At 39.7% G+C, this 21,147-nt stretch overlaps 1 protein-coding gene across 1 annotated transcript; it reads left to right on the top strand.

Annotated features, from left to right (window-relative positions):
* Positions 1–1,270: 1,270 nt before the first annotated feature.
* Positions 1,271–21,141, top strand: npdc1a (neural proliferation, differentiation and control, 1a). The gene is made up of 9 exons (XM_020605993.1): positions 1,271–1,572; positions 10,693–10,842; positions 18,308–18,421; positions 18,695–18,865; positions 19,178–19,244; positions 20,056–20,146; positions 20,290–20,369; positions 20,543–20,642; positions 20,724–21,141. The coding sequence occupies exons 1-9, from the start codon at positions 1,425–1,427 to the stop codon at positions 20,793–20,795; spliced, it is 993 nt and encodes a 330-aa protein (XP_020461649.1). The 5' UTR covers positions 1,271–1,424; the 3' UTR covers positions 20,796–21,141.
* The last annotated feature ends 6 nt before the right edge of the window (positions 21,142–21,147 follow it).

Genomic DNA, 21,147 nt, shown 5'->3' on the forward strand with positions numbered 1-21,147 from the left:
CTGTTATAATTTTTTTAGTATATTACTTGTGTGGTGTAGAAGAGAATTATTTATGTAGAGATACTGCTTGTAAACCAATGATGGTAAGATGATGTCATGGGGTAGGACTGGATAAGTCTGACTTCTTCCTACTCCATTCAAGCATGTACTAGGTATAAGCAAATTGATATTGGATTAGCATTTGTTGGATATGTGTAAAATTATGTGTGTTGACATATCAACTGTCTTTACATGCTTGAAAGAATAAATCAAATCAAATCAAAGCCACACAGAACTGCGATCCTGGCTCCAGACTTTAAGTCAATTAATGTTAAATCTGTAATACCTTGAAGTCCTGTGAATGTTTTGCCCAGTGTTTGTGGTGATCTTTGAATTTTTGTGACTTTATTGCCGTTAGGATATTGACAGTGGTGATGCTGACAAGAGCAATGGGAAGACATTAGAATATTTGTGGAGTCATGATTATTATACCGTGTGTGAAAGGATAAGGCGCTTAGTGCAACAAGTCCCTGGTAGCTGAAGTAAATCATATTCATCCGACGCGTTTTGGGGAAAGAATAGTGATTGCATGACAACATCCATCCATTAACTATACTGATTATCCTATAGAGGGTTGCTGTAAGCCTATCAGCATTAAAATAAAATGATCAATTTTTATCCACACCTGCGGTGTGCAAGCCGTGTCCCCGGGCACACCATATTATCTCATGTTATTTAAACCGGTTTTGCCACGTCATCGCGTCACATGCACACGTACCTCTTGCTGTTGTGTCCGGTCTCTAAACTGCTGCCTTCATGTGCTGTGGGAAAAATTGACGTTACAGAAAAGGTATGAACAATGTTGAAATTGGAAATTTTCATTGATGTCCTTAGCCTGTGTGGAGAGAGTATTTTTCAAAAATTGAAGTATAAAATTAATATTTAATTTTAATTATTCATTGTAATAGGCTTTGTAGCTATTTGCAGGAATGTTGCTGTGTATCTTGCAACTGGGTGTCTCTGTGTGTCTCAGTAATTGGCACAAGTTCTTGAGCACATGCAATAAACGGACCCCCACCCCTCGTACATATAAGAACAAGGCACCCAGATTGAAAGAGACACAGAATCATAAACCACGTAACCGTGGCCGCTGAGGGCAGTCAGCGCCTTTATTTCAAAACGTTTATATTTTGCAGTGTCACAGCTCTTGTCACTCAATTTTTCTTACTACTGTAATAGTTTACGAGGAGACAGTGAAGGCAGCTCTCCTTCCCTGCCTGAAGCCCCGCTATCTGTAACGCTGCCACGGATTACAGTGCGCAGTGTGTGGACAGACTGCTCCCTGGTTCCACCTGCTCGGCTTATCGTTGTGCGTATTTCGCGGTGAACGTGTCTCCTATAAACGAACAAACACAATATAAAACGAAAACAGAAATGATGTAGGAATGACAACAACCTGCGCCCCCGTGTCCGGCTATCCGTCCCTGAGAAGACCCCAAGGATGCTGCTCTCAGGCGCGCGGAACGAACGCCTCGCTGCTGCTGTTCGCCGCGGTCCTGCTCTGTGGTCTCCCTATCAGCGCCAGGCTCCCGGGTAAATAAACAACACACACAAACAGCAGATAAAAACTAATTATCATCGATAGTATAAGATCATTTCCAAGTATCCCAAGGAGTGTCTGTCACAGGATTAACGACACATAGGCACGGAGGTTTCAAGAGTAAATAATAGTTTAGTCTACCGATGACAGCGTTTTACAGAGATACCTGTGTTTTTATTTACTTTTTGTTGTTTTATTAGCTGGCAAATATGGGATATCCCAAGATATCCAGTTGTGTGGATCTTTGAGTGAGTGTGCGCAAAGAAGGACAGTAATTTAAAAAGTCATTTTACTGTTGGGCTACTCAGAGCGTATCCGTATATTGACTGCTTTCATTATTATTTTTTTTTATTTTATGACCATTATTAAGTATTAGGCTACATTAATCTACCCCAGATTTAATGGAGAGGACCAAATATAGGCTAATGCGCAGTCCATGTGGAAACGCCGTGTTATGATAGGGTTGCATTTTTCACCATTTGTTGCTTTCATTAGTTATTAATCTAGTATAGATTTCATAGGCTAAATGATCATTAACCGGTATTTAATAAGTCAGAAACAATGGCAGTTGTAAGTTACCGCCAAGTTGGACCATATGATGTTTTAAATACAGTATCTCCTGGATTCTTAAAGTGAACAGCAGCAGACACAAAATTAAATACAACGCGCCCATACATTTAAACTGTATAGCGATTATAAACTGCAAGTGAACAAGGGTTTATGAAGCAGGAAATCATTCATTAATATTTTCTCAGTTGAATAACTGCAGTCTGGAAGCTGGACAGTGGTTTGAGCACTCTTAGTTATTGGTATGTGTGCAGCTTTATGCCTGTTTGTGTGTGTGTGTGTGTGTGTGTGTGTGTGTGATGCTTGTTGTTGATGTGTGTAGGGGAGTTAATCTGCTTCTCAGCAGAAACCACGGGAGAACTAACAGCTGGACTCTCATATGTAATCCTTAGCCTTTATCCGAGGGACACACACACACACACGCACACACTGCACTCGCACTGAACATTTACTGCTTTGGTCTGCACACAGCTTTGTGTTATTTCATAGATGTATGTATTTATTCTATCAGAGCACAAACTCAACCACAGTCACTCCAACCTGCTGAAGTCTGCGCATGAAAAGGTTAAAGGGTCGCTTTAATTTGCTTGTGGACAGCAGAGGATGGAGAGGCGGTGGCGCACTGCCCGCGGTTTTTCCCCCACTAGGTAAATTTGAAAAGTCTGATCATTTTTCTCATTTATCTTTTCACAAATCAAAATTCTACCAGTGCAGATGTCATCATTTCCTTTCTGTAGCGCTGAAAATCAAAACTGTAGGAAGACGTTTTGCTGACGTAGAGACGTTTTTTAGTTTCAGAGGAAAACCATCATTGTGCACAAGATAGAGACAGACAAAGCTGTCAGTGCACCGTAGCTTCTCATGCGTCTCTTGTTTTGCATTTTCAGAAAAGAATAACATGAATAGTGTCAGCAGTCCTAGGATTTTGTGCCTTCTTGTGATTGTGTTTTCAACACAACACCTGTCACATTTGAACTTGTGGAAGTGTGTCAGAATGTTGATTATTGTTTATGTACGTTGTGTTGAAATCACAAGAGGAGGTGAAATACCACTTTTTTTTTTTTACTCCAGTGTGAAACGTGGTTAAAGCACACTGCAAAATGTGTTTTGCTGTTTTTGGTGTCATATCTGCGCCACCTCACTTTATTAAAGACTGTTTAATATATCAAAGGCAACTACAGGGCCTCAAAAAGCACATTCACTCTTTCAGTGAGTCACATTTCAGGGTGATTTTGCTGGAGTGCGTCAACAGCTTGAAGTGCATAGTAATCAGGTGGTTGATTCAGCATTGCCACATCATCATGCATAAATATGGCAGGAAAGTTTCACAGGACATCAGATTCTTGGAATGGAAGTAATCCAGCCTTTCTGTAAACCCAGCTGATTACTTAGACTATGTCTGGCCAAGTTACAGAATTCATTATCTTATTATTCAGAATCAGAGGGGCACATGACATTTACATAAAAGTCACTGCTTTTAAGTAAAAAAAAAATGTATTCCATGTTCTTATGTCTCTTGTTTTAGCATTTATTTCACTGTAGAAACATCATCTTCTCTTCTCAGTACTCTTATTCAGCCTGATCGTTGTTGAGCTGCCATGTTTAAATGCCAGGTTTGTCATTCAACAGACCCACATACAACTGATGTGATCCCTACTAGGAGAACCTCTGCCCCCGGCCTTTCCTTCCACCAGGATTAAGCTTTAACATTTCATATCTTCCATCTCACCCTGTTTCTCTCTCTTTCTCTCTCTCTCTCTAAAAAAAAAACACACACAGACAAACCCACAGCCACTGGCCTCAGTGTTTTGAAATCCCTTTCTCCCCCCCCCGCAGCAAAAAAGGATATCTGTACTGTAGTGGGGATTGAGAGCAGTGAGAAGTCAGGTGGGACAACACTGCCAGGGGACCTACCATCCACAGAGTCGATTCGGATTCATGCGTTCATGTCCTCATACAACTCGTGATTAAGTGAGAGCTTAGGTATATTATTATATAATTAAAAGACTGGGTGTGGGTCAGATGAGGTTTTTGTTTTCCTTTGGGTTTAAGAATAAATTTGTTCTCTAAACACATGGGAGCTGTCAGATTGGAAAGGGTTTGAACAGTGCTGGCTCTAAAATGCTTTGAAGTAAAATCACAAAATATCTGTAGGGTGGAGAACTGCTGATGGAGCTGCATGGTCATGAGCAGGAAACATCAGTAGTGACAGTCTGACTGGAATGACGAACAAGGCAGTGGTTTAACCTTTAAAAGGGATCTTCCCCCCCCAAAAAAAATTGTAAAGAGAGAGTTATAATGTGTATGACAGTGACACAGGTGATCATCGGCAACACTGGGCCAAATTAATATGAATGTTCACAAAGATACCTTGGTGATTTTTATTTTTATTTTGAAATAGTCCCATATTTTATATGAAATCAGTGCTACCAGGAAGTAGTTAAGAAAATGTGGTTTATAGTTGACAAGTGGTGTAGTTTCAGATGGACCTGTTTTGTATTGTGTGTTCTTTGATGGGTTTTCACATACTAGTGTTTCACCAGTGAAAGAAAGGGAAAATTACCATCTTTCATACTGAAATTATGCAACATCCAGGAAAAAATATCTGTGTTATTGATCATCCCCACTGTGGTTTTTACATGGAGGTCTATAAGCTACTATTTCTCTGAAGCTTCTTCCGGTTCTTTTAAACCAGGAACTCTCAATGAGACGAAGTAGACTGCTTTAGATTTTATAAAAAATAACCGTGCTGGTTTATTCAGAGGATCACAGGTAAAATTCCTCTGCAGGAAATGGGTGGGACGTAATTAATCAACTTGTATATTCCTCACAGACATCTGATCAGAGTCGGGAGAGTTTCAGGTGGAATGAGTCTCACTATTCTCTTTCAGTTTTATTAACACAACATCTCTTATTGGCATTGTCAGCCAAAGATTTGAGGAAAGTGAACACCTGTGTAGTAAAAGCCTGCTCGTACCTGCATCACCCTAACTACTGTAATCTTTTTTTCAAGGCTGTTTGTGATGAAAATGGGCAAATCAGAAAACAGCCAGTTTACTGTTTTAGCAGTTTTGCATGCGTGGTTTTGCAGGCTGTATCCACATCCTTACCAAGAATGGCAGCGTTCTTGTTACCTAATTTAAACAGAAGCAGCATCTGAAGCCTGAGTATCTATTACTGCTGATAATACTTCCATAGTGCTCATACCAAGAAATTATAGATAACCAGTGGCTTTTACATTACATGGGTAAAAACATGTTTGATAATAAAACCTTATTTATATATTATAAGTAACTGTGAGCCAAAGCACTCAAATTCATTTTGTGCCATACTTTACATTGGTCAGTCTAGTTAAAGAAATGCTCGCTAACTGAACAAGCTCTACAAAAACCTGAATGTTTGCAACACAGACTGTTCTAACAGCTGAAGCAGCCAAAGGGCAATAAACATGACGACCATGAAAAAAGAAAATGAAAAAGCTAAATCAAGGAAGTTTTATTTGCCCCTTACATATTGGCATTGTATAAATCCAGTTAACCTTTGTTGTGTGCTGCTCTGCTCCAGTTTAGTGAAAAATGACTCAGTAATCATCCCGTGTAATGGGTCAGAGTCATCATTGTGTGACATGACAGAAGTTACTGCAACAGAAAAGACAGATGACAGATGTATGGAGTGATAAGGCAGAAGAGGCACGACTGCACCATGAGAATAGAAAAGCAGACTTTTCCCAATCATTCTTCTGCAAACTTACATTCTGCTAAAAACAAAATTCTTAGTTCTTTTTTTAATTCACTTCCTTTTCACTTTCATCTTTCTCTACTCACGTAACCACAAGTATATCTGCTGCCACTGACCTAGATGTGTTTGTGTGTTAAACATGTCCTAAGACGTGCCACATTTTCCACCAAACGTGTCAGAAAGGTTTACATCAGTGAGTCAATTCATGAGATTGCTGTGGGAATGCTAACACCTACATTACCTGAAACTGATAAAGTAGACAGTTCCATGCGCTGAGAATTTAAGTAATCTAGGTTGATGTGGCAGCTGTTTCAATTCTGTTGTTAGAGTTAAGCAGGTTTTGTTCTTTCTTTGGCAGATGACTTTGAACTCTACACTTTGCTTCTGTTTGTCAGTACTTATTCTGCTGCAAAATCCACTTAGGTTGGGTTTTAATGCCTTTGGAATAAGGCCAAGCTGCCACGCCAGGAATGTCTTGACATTAATTCTTCAGCACTTATTCACAGCTTGTACTCTGGCCTGACATACATATAGGCTCCTTCAAATTAATGTCAGGTATGACACCACACCCAGACCAATCAGTACAAAAAAAAACAGCAGCACAATAACAGACTTTTCGGCATTTGTTTGTTTTTGTAATTTCATGTTGAGACACGGTGAATAAACCGGAGCATAGTTACATGAAAAGCAACGAATGTGCACACCCAGACGCCTAAGTACACATATACACACTTTGTCCATGTGGAAATAAACACTGTGGTTAATTATTAAGTGAAGAGCTGTTTAATGTTTCCACTTGTTTTGGAGTGTTTGGCTTACTTCCTGTCTGCTATCAGAGAATCAGGAAACACACACAATGGGAGTATATGACCCTCCAGACCTACCCATTTCCTAGTTCCTCTCTAATTTGCTCTCTCACATACAGACACACTCACAGATTGGGTGAAATTTGTTGTATTATATCTGTAGAACAGCTTGAAGGAGCACAACTTAACAGTGTTAGGAAACTGTACTGAGTGTGTTTCTCTGTTTGTGCCTGTGTGTGCCAGTCTGTGAGTATAGGTGTTTACCAGGCTGTGTGGGAATGCCTCTGTTTGCCTCTCAGTTCTTTAGGGCAGAGCAGCTGCTGAGTACACAGCCTGGCAACAGCAGCAGCAGATGATTAGGAAAATCATTCTTTACTTGTTCCATGGGCCAGTTTCTGAGTCCCTGAGTTACATAATGTTTTTCACACCTCCCATGTCTTCACTGATACCAAAAGATCTGTTTCCATTTGTCCTCTGTCTCCATCTCCCAAGCCCTTTTCAGACATCCACTGGAACCCTGGAATTATCTAGACATTACCCGGGGGAGCTGTATGTGAGGACGCAAATGTCCGAGTCAGCCGACCCGCATCTTAAGTGGACTTTACTCCACTCCCTAGTATAAAGTCCATGTAAGGGCCAAGTGAGTTGGTTTAAGACCATCTGAGAAAACAGCTGCATATAGTCCAGAGAATTCACATGGAGCTAGTGGGTGTGTTGATGACGTTCTATCATGTGACTGGTGCGAAACTAGTAGAATACAAACATCCAGTGGTGAAGAAAAATGGTCATTTACAATGAAGATGGCAGTGAAAGTATCTAACTGGAGACACGATGAGATCCGGGAGCACCCGAATCATCAGATGAGGCAAGCGACTCGGTTGTTTATGATCAAATTACACACCGGCTATGTGACTGCATCATGTCCCACCTTCTGCGTACTCTACCCTGGGTGCCCCACCACCGCATAAACCAAATGGAATATTTCCAGTAGGTGAGAACACATCTGACACTGACTACCTCCTGTTGTCTTCTGCATGTGTGAAAGGGCAACTCTTGACAAAGTCCGGGCCTGATTACATGGACATAGTCTGGAGTTCATGTGTGAACTCGGCTCCAGTCGGTTTCTTGTTTGTATGGCTCTTTCTCTGTCTCCTTGACTAAGCTCTGTAATTAGCACCAACTCTGTGGGAGGCATATTGATGCAAGGCCACCTCCTATGGCGAGTTGACATTCACTTCTGCTTCTCCTTTGTTATGCTGGTCAATAGATTTTAGCTGCTTATCATCATGAACCTCTTTACTGGTTTTGCTTTGTTTATAAAAGACACCTGTTATGTACGCTTGAGTATATAATAATATTTACTGGTACACTGAAAGCATATTTTTGCACCCTCATTTTCTCTCCATGGACTTGCCTCACACATTGATAATGAAACACACATACAGTTGGTTTGTGTCTGGCTGTGTGTTTATAACGTTTGACCGCTTGTGTGCAAGGAGAATAATTATCTGCATTCATGTGACTGCATTAGGTTCCACCACATTGACTTTCCATGTAATGAATAACAAATGAAGTGATGACGAGAGATGGTGAGACTCTAGCTATATTATTATGATAAAGGATGCAGATATTCTGGAAAATAAAGCTGTTTTCTCACCTTATAGCAGGAATTAAGGGCCTCTTCATGTTTTGTCTTACATGTGGCAGGAATAGCAAATGTAAAATTGTACCTCTTTTTTGTTCTCGATGACATGTAGAGTCACAAATACAGTAAATGGTACAGTAACACATAGAGATGATCTCTTCCAATATGTTTGTTGCTCAGTACGATTTCCTGTTTTATTGAGCTGTAGATGATCGCTGAGTCCCTGACATTCGGATGACAGTAAATGTAAACATATTGCGTGCATCTTAAAAGAATCTTTGAGTTTAATACCTCTGTCCATCTCTTTGTCCATCAGTGTCTGTGCAACAGAAAGCACTTTTAACTCCTGCTTCAGTACAAAAATCTCTTTTGCAAGAATGATCCTGACAAAGAGCCACATGCTACTGAGACACTGTAGTTTCAGTGTAATCAATATAAGTGTGAAACATTAACAGAAGCTATTTGAAATAGGTTTAGATTTTGGTGTCAGCACCTGTAAGGCCAGAAGTAGATGTGCACATGTTTTTACAAAGTGTAAGAGCCTACAACCACACTCGTGGCACTTTGAGAACATGTGAAAAGATCAAACCAGGTTTGATATTTGAGGGAAATGGAAAGGAAGACATGTGGCAGGTGTTAGGTTATTTTTTAGTTAGATAGATATTCAGAGATTTGTTGTCTAGGACTGTTAGTGCAGCCAGGATGTCTTCCTCAGGCTGTTAAATGCAAGGTTAGTTAAAAGCAGAGAAAGGCGGCAGTCAGGGACGAATGTTATTATGACGGTAAAAGTAACCATAATATTTGTCTTAATGTGTAATGTTATGTCAAATTGTTTTAGATACACACCACGAAAACAACAGCCACACACATTATTTTCTTCATGTTTTGTCTACTGCTCTGCTCAGCTGCCAAGCTGGCATATCAGGTGACGTCACGGTTCGACAGCCCAGAAAGGATTAATATTGTATAGCAATGCTTGGTTCGGGGGCTTTCGGGTTTCCGGGCTGCTTTGGCAGGCTGGGGGTTGGAAGATCTCTGGACTGGAAGTGTGAATTCTTGCCTGTGACTTTTTGAATAAACCAGCACGGTTATATTTTTTATATACTTAAGTGGTCTGAGTCGTCCCTCGGAGTTCCTGGTTTGAAAGAACCGGATGAGGCTTTATAATGGTTTTCAGCCTTTACAGGGAAAAATAGAAACTACAACAAGTGAGGGAGGAAATAAATGAGGAATGAAGTGGAGGGGTGTTCAGCACATTAGCGTGTTATAGTCGCAGGGATGTGGAATAACTCAGTAACAGGGCAGAGCAGATAAGACAGTAATTAGAGTTAGAGGTGACACAGTTGCTGTGAGAACAGAAAGCGTGAGAGAGCGTGGCTTTGAATAACAATGATAAAAGATGCTCAGGCAGTAGTCGCCCTGCGTGTTAGTTTTGTGGCACTAAGTAAAACATTTATTGTTCTCTCATAGATACAACAGCGGCTAAATCATTTGTTCTCATCCACAGATGTTGCACAAAAATTAGAAGTAATTTCCCATCACCAACCTTCGCTGTCTTTATCTTTGATACAGAGAGGAAAACAAAGCTGCAAGACCTGCAAGCTCAAATCACTTAAATTTCTGTGTTTTTACTGATCTGTCACCTGTAGATGTGAAAAACGCTGACCTGTGAAAACACTGAATTCATCCAGCCTCTTCCCATGTTACATCACCTCCTATCTGATGCTGGTAACATCGCCCACCGTGCTGTTCCCCTTTAGCTGGCCCTCTGTGTAGCACTGCTGGGCTCTGATAGTGTCCCAGTGCTCTACCTGCCCTCTGCTACCCTGTGACCCACTTCTTCCTTGCGTGTATCTCAAGCTGTGTGTGTGTGTGTGTGTGTTTGCGTATATATCTAAATACACTGGTTGGGCTCTGCTTTTGTATCAAACCAGCAGTAATCAGGTCAGGTGATTATCTAACCTGATAGCAGGCAGATCTGGTGAGAGAGACACTGTGCTTTTTTATACAGTATCTGGTAAACTTCACCCATAAAACACTTTTATAGAAGGTTACAGCAAAAGTTAAAATCCATTTCCAAAACCTCAGTGAAGCTGTGATGTAACTGAAACCACCAGAAGCTCTGTTCTAGGACAGGTGTTTTTTTTTCTGAATGGAGCTAGAGAGCTGACACATCCACTACTAAAAGTAGTGATGCTTATGAAGCTGAGTTTCATATTCACATTCTCATAGTCCTTTATTCCACACAAAGACTGTTATTTAACTGTCTCATTAAGAGTATGATTTCTGCTTCACAGCAGTAGAGTGGAGGTATAGGCTAATAATGAAACTTGTCATTCTTTCTCTCCTTCTCCCAGTTGCCAAAACATGCCCTCTCCATATAGACTGTGCCAAAGAGCGACGCCATCTCTGCAAGCCTGGCTCTTCTCACTGTGGTCCTTGCCTCTCCCCATTTGAGGAGAATGAAAAAAGACACTGCGTGTTGAAAAATAGTGATCATCAGCAAGGTATGACTAAAAATGGGCTTTCCTGTGCAAACATACTCTTATGGCTCTGCATCTGCTACACACAAGCTCCCAGTCTTCATTAGAAACATGTTCAGGCTGCTTCAGGCTTCAGGTGAGGTTGGTTTCCTTGGGTTTCTCCACTGGGACTCATGTGAAACTCTTGCTAGTCATATCTTTAGTCATTGGGATCTTTGTATTGGAGGTGAATGGACATCTGAAACATTTTACTTACTACAGGAGTGTGGATTTGAGAAAGTTATCCCCAATAAACAAATATGGAACTGAAGGATTTCCAGGGGGAATGAATGCATGAAAGTAAGACATGATTCTGTACACAGATGTGGTGTATTGCCGCTGTATGTTGAAAAGATATTGAGGTACAGGTGAAGATGAGAGAGTCTGTGAATAGGCCATTCTGCCTCTCCCCCTTCATTATATTGCTTGCTTAAGTACCAGGTTTAGAATGAAAACTGCGGGTTCTAATATTTGGCCTTGTGACTGTATCTTTGGATTTTCTGAACTGTGCTTGCTGAAAGAATGCACAAGAAAGATTCAGCTTCACAAACTCAAACTGAGGACCAGTGAATAACCAGGTTATTCTGATTGCACCCTCAATTCCTGTTAGATAACCTGGGTGAGGTTTAAATGAGAGGTGCAATAGTCGCTTCCTTCTGTAGTGTTTGTCTTTCTGTTTTCTTAAACATCTTCCCTCCCTGTTGATTTTGTCATGGCCTCTTCTCTCTTTAATTCAGATATGTATTCTGTCGCCCTTAATTATCTCTCTTTCTTCTCTTCTTTTCTTCTTCTCCCTTATCAGTCTTAGTTTAATCTTTATATTTCTTCTCGTTTTCAGTATTTGATTAGTTTCCTTCATTTCTCACTTTTCTTGTCCTGGTGTCTTCCGTCTTTGTCCTTGTTGCCATTCTGCCTCTCCCCCCTTTTCCTTTCCATATCTCTGACAACTATAGTGCAGTCTGATCCTCTGTGCTCTTTAATCCGCCCTGCTCCTGCTGTGTCTGCAACACACACACACACACACAAACACCAGCCCATGCACCGCCCCCTCACACGCCGACTTTAATCACTTAAATGACATGCATCTCTCTCTCTCTCTCTCTCTCTCTCTCTCTCTCACCTTTCATCTCCATCACTGAATCTAATGTAATTCAGTGAAAGAGCCAATCTCAGAAAATGTTTCCGTGGTATGGCATCACACTGCTGGCATGCACACCATGTGTCAAGACAGAGCTCCAGAAATTAGAGGGAGAAATTGAATGTGTGCTTGTGTGCGACTGTGTGTTTTTATGTGTAATTTAAATTAGTCTGTGGCAGGACAGTACAAACTTGTTTCAAAGTATAGCATAGAAGAGCGAGAAGTGCACACGAGAAGGAGATGAGTGACATACTGGAGAGATAGATAAAAATACATTTGTAGTACATTCATATGATGATATGGCCTGAACAGTTATTAGTATTTGGAATTTGGATTGTATTTCTATCTCTGTGACTGTACATTTTCCACATGACGACTGTAACAACAGCATCATAAATCATTTTGAAATGCACATGTTTTAAGAGAATTAGCAGCTTAAGCTTAATTCATCTTATCAGCTCAGAGTTTAGAGTGACAGGATTCATCTGCATTATGTCCTTGCAATAGAAGAGACTGAAGAGCAGTCAGGGTGATACTACAGCCACCCGTGTCTTACACCCACTTGGGATTCTCCCTAGTCACTCTCCTGCTGCATTGCCTAATCTGGCTGCCTACAGCGAGTTTCATCAAACTCAAAGTCCTGGATGTGAGGCTACAAAAGCTACCGCTGTAAGGCTGCTTTGCCCTTCCTGCCACACCATGGTTCAGCCTTTGTCTCTGCTGGCTGTTGACTAATCAGATTGGAGTCTTGGTTGGGCATATTTTCTTTTAGCCAGTAGTCATTTTTATGGTCTGTTGTCATGCAGTAATATTCACAAATAGGCTCTGACCTTTAATAACCATTGCATGACTGACTTTACATTATCTTTATAGGGACAACTACACAGGATTTTATTATTATTATTTTTATTCATTTAAATCAACCAATACATTTGAACAGTCGAATCAAAGAAATTATATGAATATAGTCTAAAGCAGGGGTGGCCAATTCCAGTCCTCGAGGGCCACTGCCCTGCTTGTTTTCCAACTATCCCTGTCTGACCTGCTGCTGATTACCTGGCTCAGGTGTGTTCAGTCAGTCAGAAGCTGGACAATACCAGTTCACTTTATCTTTCCTCACTACACTTTTAAACAAGCAGGGCAGTGGCCCTCGAGGACTGGAATTGGCCACCCCTGGTCTAAAGCTACTGTACTTAATAATTGTTTATGGCGGGGCTAGTGTTCAGCTCATTCCTCCCTATCGTGACATGGCTTTTGTCCTCACTGTAGGTGATAATATTACTACCACTGCAGCCACGCCATATATTTGACCATAAACCGGTTCTTCTCATTCCAGCTCCTTCTTGTCTAAATCACACTCTCACTTATTATACTTCTGTGGTCTTGCACGTGTTGATCAGCTGCTGTAAACAACAGGAAATCAAGGTTATTTGTACTTGCTGAAAGAAAATATCTGAAATTTCACATAGGCCAGAGAGGACAAGAGTACACAGCAGGTGAAAGAGTGACGCAGACAGCACTTTTTGTTGTAAGCAGGGCCTCCTTATATTTGACATGGAGGCGTGTACTGCCATTGGTAAACATGCAGTATTCCTTGAAGCCTTATCATGTGTTCAGAATGAGGACAAATGAACTGTGAATGGCATGTACACTTTATTGTATACACAGTTAATTAATCTATATGCTAAAGGCTGGATTGTCTCCATACAGCCCAGGGTTATAACTGGAATCTCACTTTCTGTCCTCCTATAGTGCTCTCTCTCTGTCTCTCTTACATTCATACATAGATTGTGCTTGTTTCTGCTCTTTTGTGTATGCATATTTATATCTTTTTACAAGATATAAACATGGCTCCATTATACATTATATAATGTATAATGGAGCAGTCAACAAACTGACAATAACAAAAAGACCAAAACACTCCAACAGATGTTTTACAAAGTCACAATGACATACAGCATGAATAAATGTCCTGCAGCAGTTTACTTTGGTAAAATGAGATTAGATTACTGAACTGAAACAACAGTTCCACTTCATTTCTAGTGAGTAGTTGCCACTAGCAATGAAATTAAGTTAGTTTTGCTGTCTTTCGGTGATAGAACTAACCAGGCACACAACATTTAACTGGATGAAATGAATGATATTGGTGCTGTTTTGTATATGTTGCATTTGTTTGCATATATAGAGATATATGGTTGTAAATATTAATCCTACTACATATAGACTTCCACTATTATATCTCGCAAAGCAAACCATGCAGTACAACAAGCAAATCATCTTTGTCCAAAATATTCTACTTTGGTACAAGTATTATGAATATCTGTATGTTTACATTGTTGTTCATGTTTATAAGCAGATGCTGGCGCTAGCAACTGACCTCATTTCTAACAGTTAGAAAAAAAGAGTAAACCATTCTCAGTGGTTTATTGTAGACTTGTCTCCTTTTTTCTACTGGTGAGTGTATACATTTTTTTAAATAATGGCAAAGACAGGTGGGACTGTTTATTGACCGTTCGAACATTGCACATCAGACTTCCCATATTGACTCAAAGCTGTTCAGTCACTTGTGACTAACTTTTTATAGCAGGGTGGAGAGTGACTCACTGCCAAAATTGTACAGTTTCATATCAATAGTATTGGCAAAATTACATTTTAACAGAGTGCCCATCCCTCATTCTAAAAACAGATGAACTAATAAAGTAAATATTAGTTTCTGTTTAACTTACCGTCTTGATGGCCTTCCCTCAAAACATGCAGGAAAGAGCTCATGAACTAGTCAAACTGACCTTTAGTCTCTGTCTGGATCTCTCCACCCTTCATACTTTATATACAGTGGTAAGGCTACTTTCAAAATGTAATAGGTTACGGATCACTAGTTACCCTGTTTAAAATGTTATAAGTAATGTAACTTATTACTTTGATTACATTTTGATTACTTTAGAAAAAAAATCAACTGGGCAATAAAGCTGAAAAGTCCTAACATAAATGTCAGGAGGAATATACTGCACTGAAAAGCGTTCTTTTCTGACCACCTGCCTTGGTGTTGTCGGCTGGTCACAGCCAGGTGCATTGATTTGATTGACAGATGAGAGGCAATGGCGATGCAAAGTCAAACACAAGACCCGATTAAAAGCAGCGTTCAAAATTTTATACATGCTGCCAAATGAATGGAGCCTGTCCAGATATAGAAATGGGTTTGTAAAGCATCCTACCTGTAGTGTTGCACTTACATTCGTCCCAGTGGCTTTGCTGATCCACGATATCTGGAAGTAATCCAAAACAAGACATTCCTGCATAGTGGAAAGATGCAAAGCAACAGAATTTATGTTATTTTAAGCTTTTTAACCGAAAGATGTAACCCCTTTGTAATCACCATTTTGCTTAGTAATTTAATTACATTTTTTCAGTAAATGCAACTGATTACAATCACATTTATTTAGTAGTTTATTTAAATTAAGTATCTTATTTAAATTAACTAGTTCTTCCAACACTGTGTGTATATGACCATTAGAGGGCAGCAGGACACTCTGTAAATTAATCACCTACCTATGAAAAGGAGTGAGGCCTTGCTCACTGAGAAGGAGGAAACTGAAAAATATTTTGTTATAGCACCAAAATGATCAGTTGAATCACAGATCAGTCATATAATTGGTAATTGATTTAGCATTTAAGAAATTTAAAAATGAAGTAAAACGTAGATACTAGATCATTATTTTACTTTAGTTTTGATTTTGGTGGTAGAGGGAACAATGTGTCAGTTGCCTAGTCTTCACTTTGGGCTCTGGTAAATTGACATTTCATAGACTAATTAACAGATCACACAGTCATAGTTAACAAATCATAATTAGAGCAATAGTTTCTTTACCTTAGAAAGATGCTGCTAAGACTTTTCTTTTCTTAGCATTCCTTTGTCTGTCTGCAGTGTTTACTGCCTGTTAATACTGCTTATTTTATTATATTACACAGCCTTATGTTGGTTTACTGTTTACTTCCCCCTTGCATGGGGATATGTACATGCACATTGAGAGCCGATGTACCAGAGTCAAATTCCTCGTGTGTCCGACACACCTGGCCAATAAAGCTGATTCTTCTGAGATTTCTCTGCCTCGATATTTATTGCCTGGTTTATGTGGCATTTCTGTCATGGCAGGTTCTGGTGCAATATAGGCTACTGCAACAACACCTAAAGTCTAAAGCAGATTCACATTCAGAGGTGCTTTCTGCTTTGTGTTGTTGTTCTTTTCTCATGTTAAGGTATACTACATAATCATATCACGGTGCTTTTTGCTACTGCTACACTTGTTACTACACAAGTACTACAAAAAGTTGAAAATAAAATCATAAAGTCTGTGAAATCCATCTGATTGAGTTTCTAAACAAGGAGGTGGGGGGCAGGAAAGTGGTGTGTGTGTGTGTGTGTGTGTGTGTTCCTGTGGTTTGGGGGAGGAAGATGTGAATGGTTTTTAAGTGGGAAAAGAGGACAGCACAGATGTGTGTGACCCACAATCCCTGTTGAGTTTGTAGTGTTTGCTTGTTGTACCCAACTGCCCCCTGGTGTCTCTCAAGAGGTTATGGGTCATTATCAAACTGGTGACAACAGTCTCTTACACAAGGAGAGGTGCGCGTACTTAGTCATTGTGTGACAAACCACACACCTACACACAACTGCCACTTTTTAGGGAAATGATGAACTTTGGCCTGGGTGGGGTTTCCCTATAAGTAAATAAATTCTCTGATCATGCATCAAAACCATTTTCCTACATATTTTAAACCACCTACTGCCATCCTCTTACCTTTTTTGAGTCACTTCTAAAATTCAGACATGTACTAACACATGCCCTCGGCGAACACACGGGCACAGTGGGAGCTCTTAACCACCTGCAAAGTACAGATGGTGCCTCCTGCCTCCACAGACACCTGCTATGGAGTGCACTAAATGGCCATTAGTGGAGGGGGGTAAGAAAATAACAAAGCAGGCAGTGAAAGTGCTGGCATGTCATATCATACACATTAGCTTAGCCAGATGGCCAGCCTTCTGGAGTGAAAGTGACACTGTAATTATTAATGTGATGTAGGCGGTTGTAAGGATGTATAAAAACACATTTGCTTAGAAAGATTTACCGGCATCGGTCATTTATTTGTGTTTACACTGGTTTTATTATCAGTGTCGTACAAACCAACTGTATATGTAATGACCCATGATGCTGAACAGATGACATCTCGCTATCAGGCATGATCTTATTAAACTGCTTTGCAAATCAACCACCTTTAGCTCTTTTGTGTTTTTTGTATTCTCTCCTGCTTTTCTCATAGCTTGATTCCTCACCAGCTTTCACTGAAAATACCTAGTATTTCATATTTGATATATTGCATTATAGAGGGAAACAGGACTTTGATTACCTCTATTAGGAACGATTTGAAGGTAGTAGCTCAAGCCCAGTAAGTTGCTCCGGCTCCCTGCAGTGCTTCCTCCCCCGGCCACACACACACTAGTCGCCCTGGAGACCACGGCAGTATTGCAGGAATGTGGCTCCCTGTCTGGCCTTAAGGGCTGTTGATAACAGTTAAGAATTGTCTCCTTTTTTACCAGTCCACAAACAAACACGTGGGCACACTCCCTGTTCATCACTTCAGAGGCAAGGCATTAAAAAGACATGAAGACAGCATGTATAGGTGTGTTAACGATATGCATGTCTCTTTCTCTCTTGTACATAACAATAGTTAAGCATTACATACAGTCATGACACAGGACCATCTTCAACATTATAATCTGCAAAAGGACTGGCTGCAACTGTTTTAAATGTTTAAAGTTTAAGTAATTTTTTCCAAGCAGCAATGCCAACTTTTGCGTTCTTCCTGAGTCTCACTTTTCTCACTCTCAAATTTTCAGCTTTTCTCTGTTGAATGGAATAGTAAAATGCATTGGACTATTTTGTAATACTTAATAATTTTTGTAATATTTAGAATAATAAATGGCAGATTCATGACTAGAACAGGATAAAGAAATGAACAACTAGTTGCACCCTCAATGAACACTTTTCAGGTTGATTACAGATTGTGGCTAAACATTAGAAACCTCAGTCATAGGTGTTATTCTTTACATAGTGTAATTGTGTTTGTGATGTATATAAAGTTTCTGTCACCAATGTGTTCGTTATGTGTATGAATGAAAGTGCTTTGTCTATTATATTAAGTATTTGGTGTCACTGAAGTGCTACAGCATTTTACGTATACTTGCATTTTTATGTTATAGCCAGTTTAATTTGTGTACAAGTTGCTCAGTGAAACTTGTTTGTCATGTTTGTCCTTTAGGTGAAGTGTCGAGCTACCCTGACCCAGAAAAAGAAATTGATTACATTCACGCTGTCATTGAAAAACAGCAAGTGTCAAACACCAAACCAGCAAACAATCAATCCACACCTTCCGGTAAGAAGCCTGAGAGCTATCTTCAGACAGAAACATAACTATAAAAGCAGGAAAGACATTACTTTCTGTTTTGAATTTAAAGGTGTGTATCTTTAAGCCTCAAGACTGATTTTATTTTACAGAGTTTTTTTCTGTAGTGAAAGAGAGTTGAATATGTTTCCTATATGTTCTTTAACGGACACTTATCCCCATTAGACTCTGTATTTTTCCCCTCATGGTAGCCTTTGATTATGACTCTGTAATTGTTTATGTCTTTCTCATCCTCCCGGACAGAAAACAAACTAAACCAGGGTCATCCCTCATCTGAAGCCCTGCCAGTCACCACTTCAGCGCTGCAACCTGCAGTGTCAGTCCTCGGGAACACACAGCCCGGAGCCACTGGGGCTGCCGGTCGAGCTGGTCCTGTAGTGGCCCCGTCACCCATGAATGACAAAATTATTGTCAGTGAGTATGATTAAAGTGAAAGCCTGATTATAGGGAATTCAAGATGCTCGTACATGATACTAATACAACCAGATGATGGACACAAATCTAGCCCATCAGCCTCACTTCTGTGTTGACAGCCAGATTTCACAGCTTAACACTTCAGTCTTTTTATGCCAGTGTGTGGCAATAAGTACTCATAATGAGCAAAAGAGCAACAATATAATCATATGTAGCACCTATAATAAATTTCTCAGTAGGAGTAATAACTCGTTTACCCTTTATTATCCTCCACTCTCCTTTCATATACTCTTTTCTTGTACCAACCTGCAGTTTTAGTCTCACTGTGTGTTGTGATGGGCATTGTGGCACTGATCCTGGCGACTCTCTGTTTTGTCAAGTAAGTCTGAACACATAAACTTATAAGTAATGCAAGAAGAAGGCTTTTTTTATTTTTATGGTCAAACAAAGTCCAGTTTTTAAATGATCTGAATAATAAAAGAAATGCAAAACAAAGAGCATAGTTTGTATTAGTTTGTTTTCATTGTTTAACAAACTGTATTAAATGAATTATTATTAATGCAAACAAAAAACTACAGAAATGTTTGCTATCCAGATATTTGGATTTCCAGGTTTTGTTTGTAGTCAGTTAAATGGAATTAAAGTGATAATAGTTGAATGGTATACACAATCATATATTTATATACAATTTACGTTTTTATCTTTTTGTGTTTTGTTCTCATAAACATCTAAAAAAAAGTGCATTTATAATGTTTGATGCAGTTGGAAAACAAATATATTTTGGCATCATGATACTTAAATTGAAGTATATATTACTTTGGTTAGTGCCAGTTAGTTGAGGCTTACATCAAACTTCACTCAAAGATGGGTTTTCTCACTGCCAAGTACATCACAGAGATGTCAGACAAAAAAAAAAAATGCCTTTGACCGTCGTTGGCCGACTTAGTTACACCTTATAAATTGAGCTGAGAATAATTCACAAAAACAAAAACAAAAATTTTAATTCTTTTATGATGTATGAATGACTACTGCTGAATTTCATTTCATGGTGTTTAAATTTACCATTTTGACTTTTTATACATAGTGATGATTACACCTTTTTAACCTTAAAATCCAAAGCCTACTGCCATTTGCTGTATATCATCATTAAGTATTGCATGAGACTCAGATTCATTGTGCCCCCCCCACAGGTTGCACAAAGAATCACGACTGGCTCAAAAGGTTGACTACCCAGCTTTAGGAAAGGCAAACGGGCCTCATGCTGCAGCCACTGGTACCTCGGTAGGCAAAAAGATCCCCTTTCACCTAACTGCTGTTGGTAGAACTTCCTCTGTTTCTATTTTTCACTTCTGCTGAAGCCACAAGATAGAGGCTTCTGGTTTCAAATGTGTCATCCACACTTCCTTCTTCTGTTTGGCACTCAGATGGGAGATAAAACTCTGGCCCAAAGTGCTCAAATGTATCACTATCAACACCAGAAACAGCAGATGTTAGCAATGGGAAAGTAAGTTTTTTTTTCAGTTTTTCTGCAGGCTCTCTCACTCTCCCTCCACTCCCTTATGTTCCCCCCATTTCCTGTCTCTCATAGCTTTATGTGGATTTAAATTTTTCAACCACATCCTCCAACCTTGTCACCTCTCCACCTTAATTCAAATGTATTGTTTTTTTCTTTTTCAGTCACAGACTTGAACAGAAAGGTCTTGAATCCGAGGTCACGTCAGATGAGGAAGAAGTGGGAGGAGACTTCACAGTATACGAGTGCCCTGGACTTGCACCGGTTGGTAGACACACACAAAACTAATCATTTCTGATGTTTGTGTTATGACTAAGAAATCCATTTTTCTTCCTTCCTTGACAGACTGGAGAGATGGAAGTAAAAAACCCTTTGTTTGATGACTCGACTGTGCATTATCAAAGCAATCACAAGTGAATCCTGAAGCGTTGCCACACACATACATCAGTATAATGCATTCCCCAGCTCCCCCTGCCCTTAACCAGATTAATTAAATGCCTACCCCCAACTCTAACCTGACCTAAACCTTATTCTAATCTTAACTCTGAGACCAAAACTTAATTTCCTCACTAAAATGGTTTTGAACTAAAATTTGCCCTCACAAACAAAGAAATATACACATACACACAGACATCCAAGCCATTTCTATGAATGAAACCACTTTATCTCACACTGCATGCATGGAAGTTAGGGATCTTGGGTGATGAGGTCTTCTTGTAGTCTTTTTACTACATTTGCCACAGTACAGCTTTTAATTAATCAAATGTAT

Source organism: Monopterus albus, unplaced genomic scaffold (genome assembly GCF_001952655.1).
Source record: "Monopterus albus unplaced genomic scaffold, M_albus_1.0 scaffold75.1, whole genome shotgun sequence".
NCBI classification, from domain to species: Eukaryota; Metazoa; Chordata; class Actinopteri; order Synbranchiformes; family Synbranchidae; genus Monopterus; species Monopterus albus.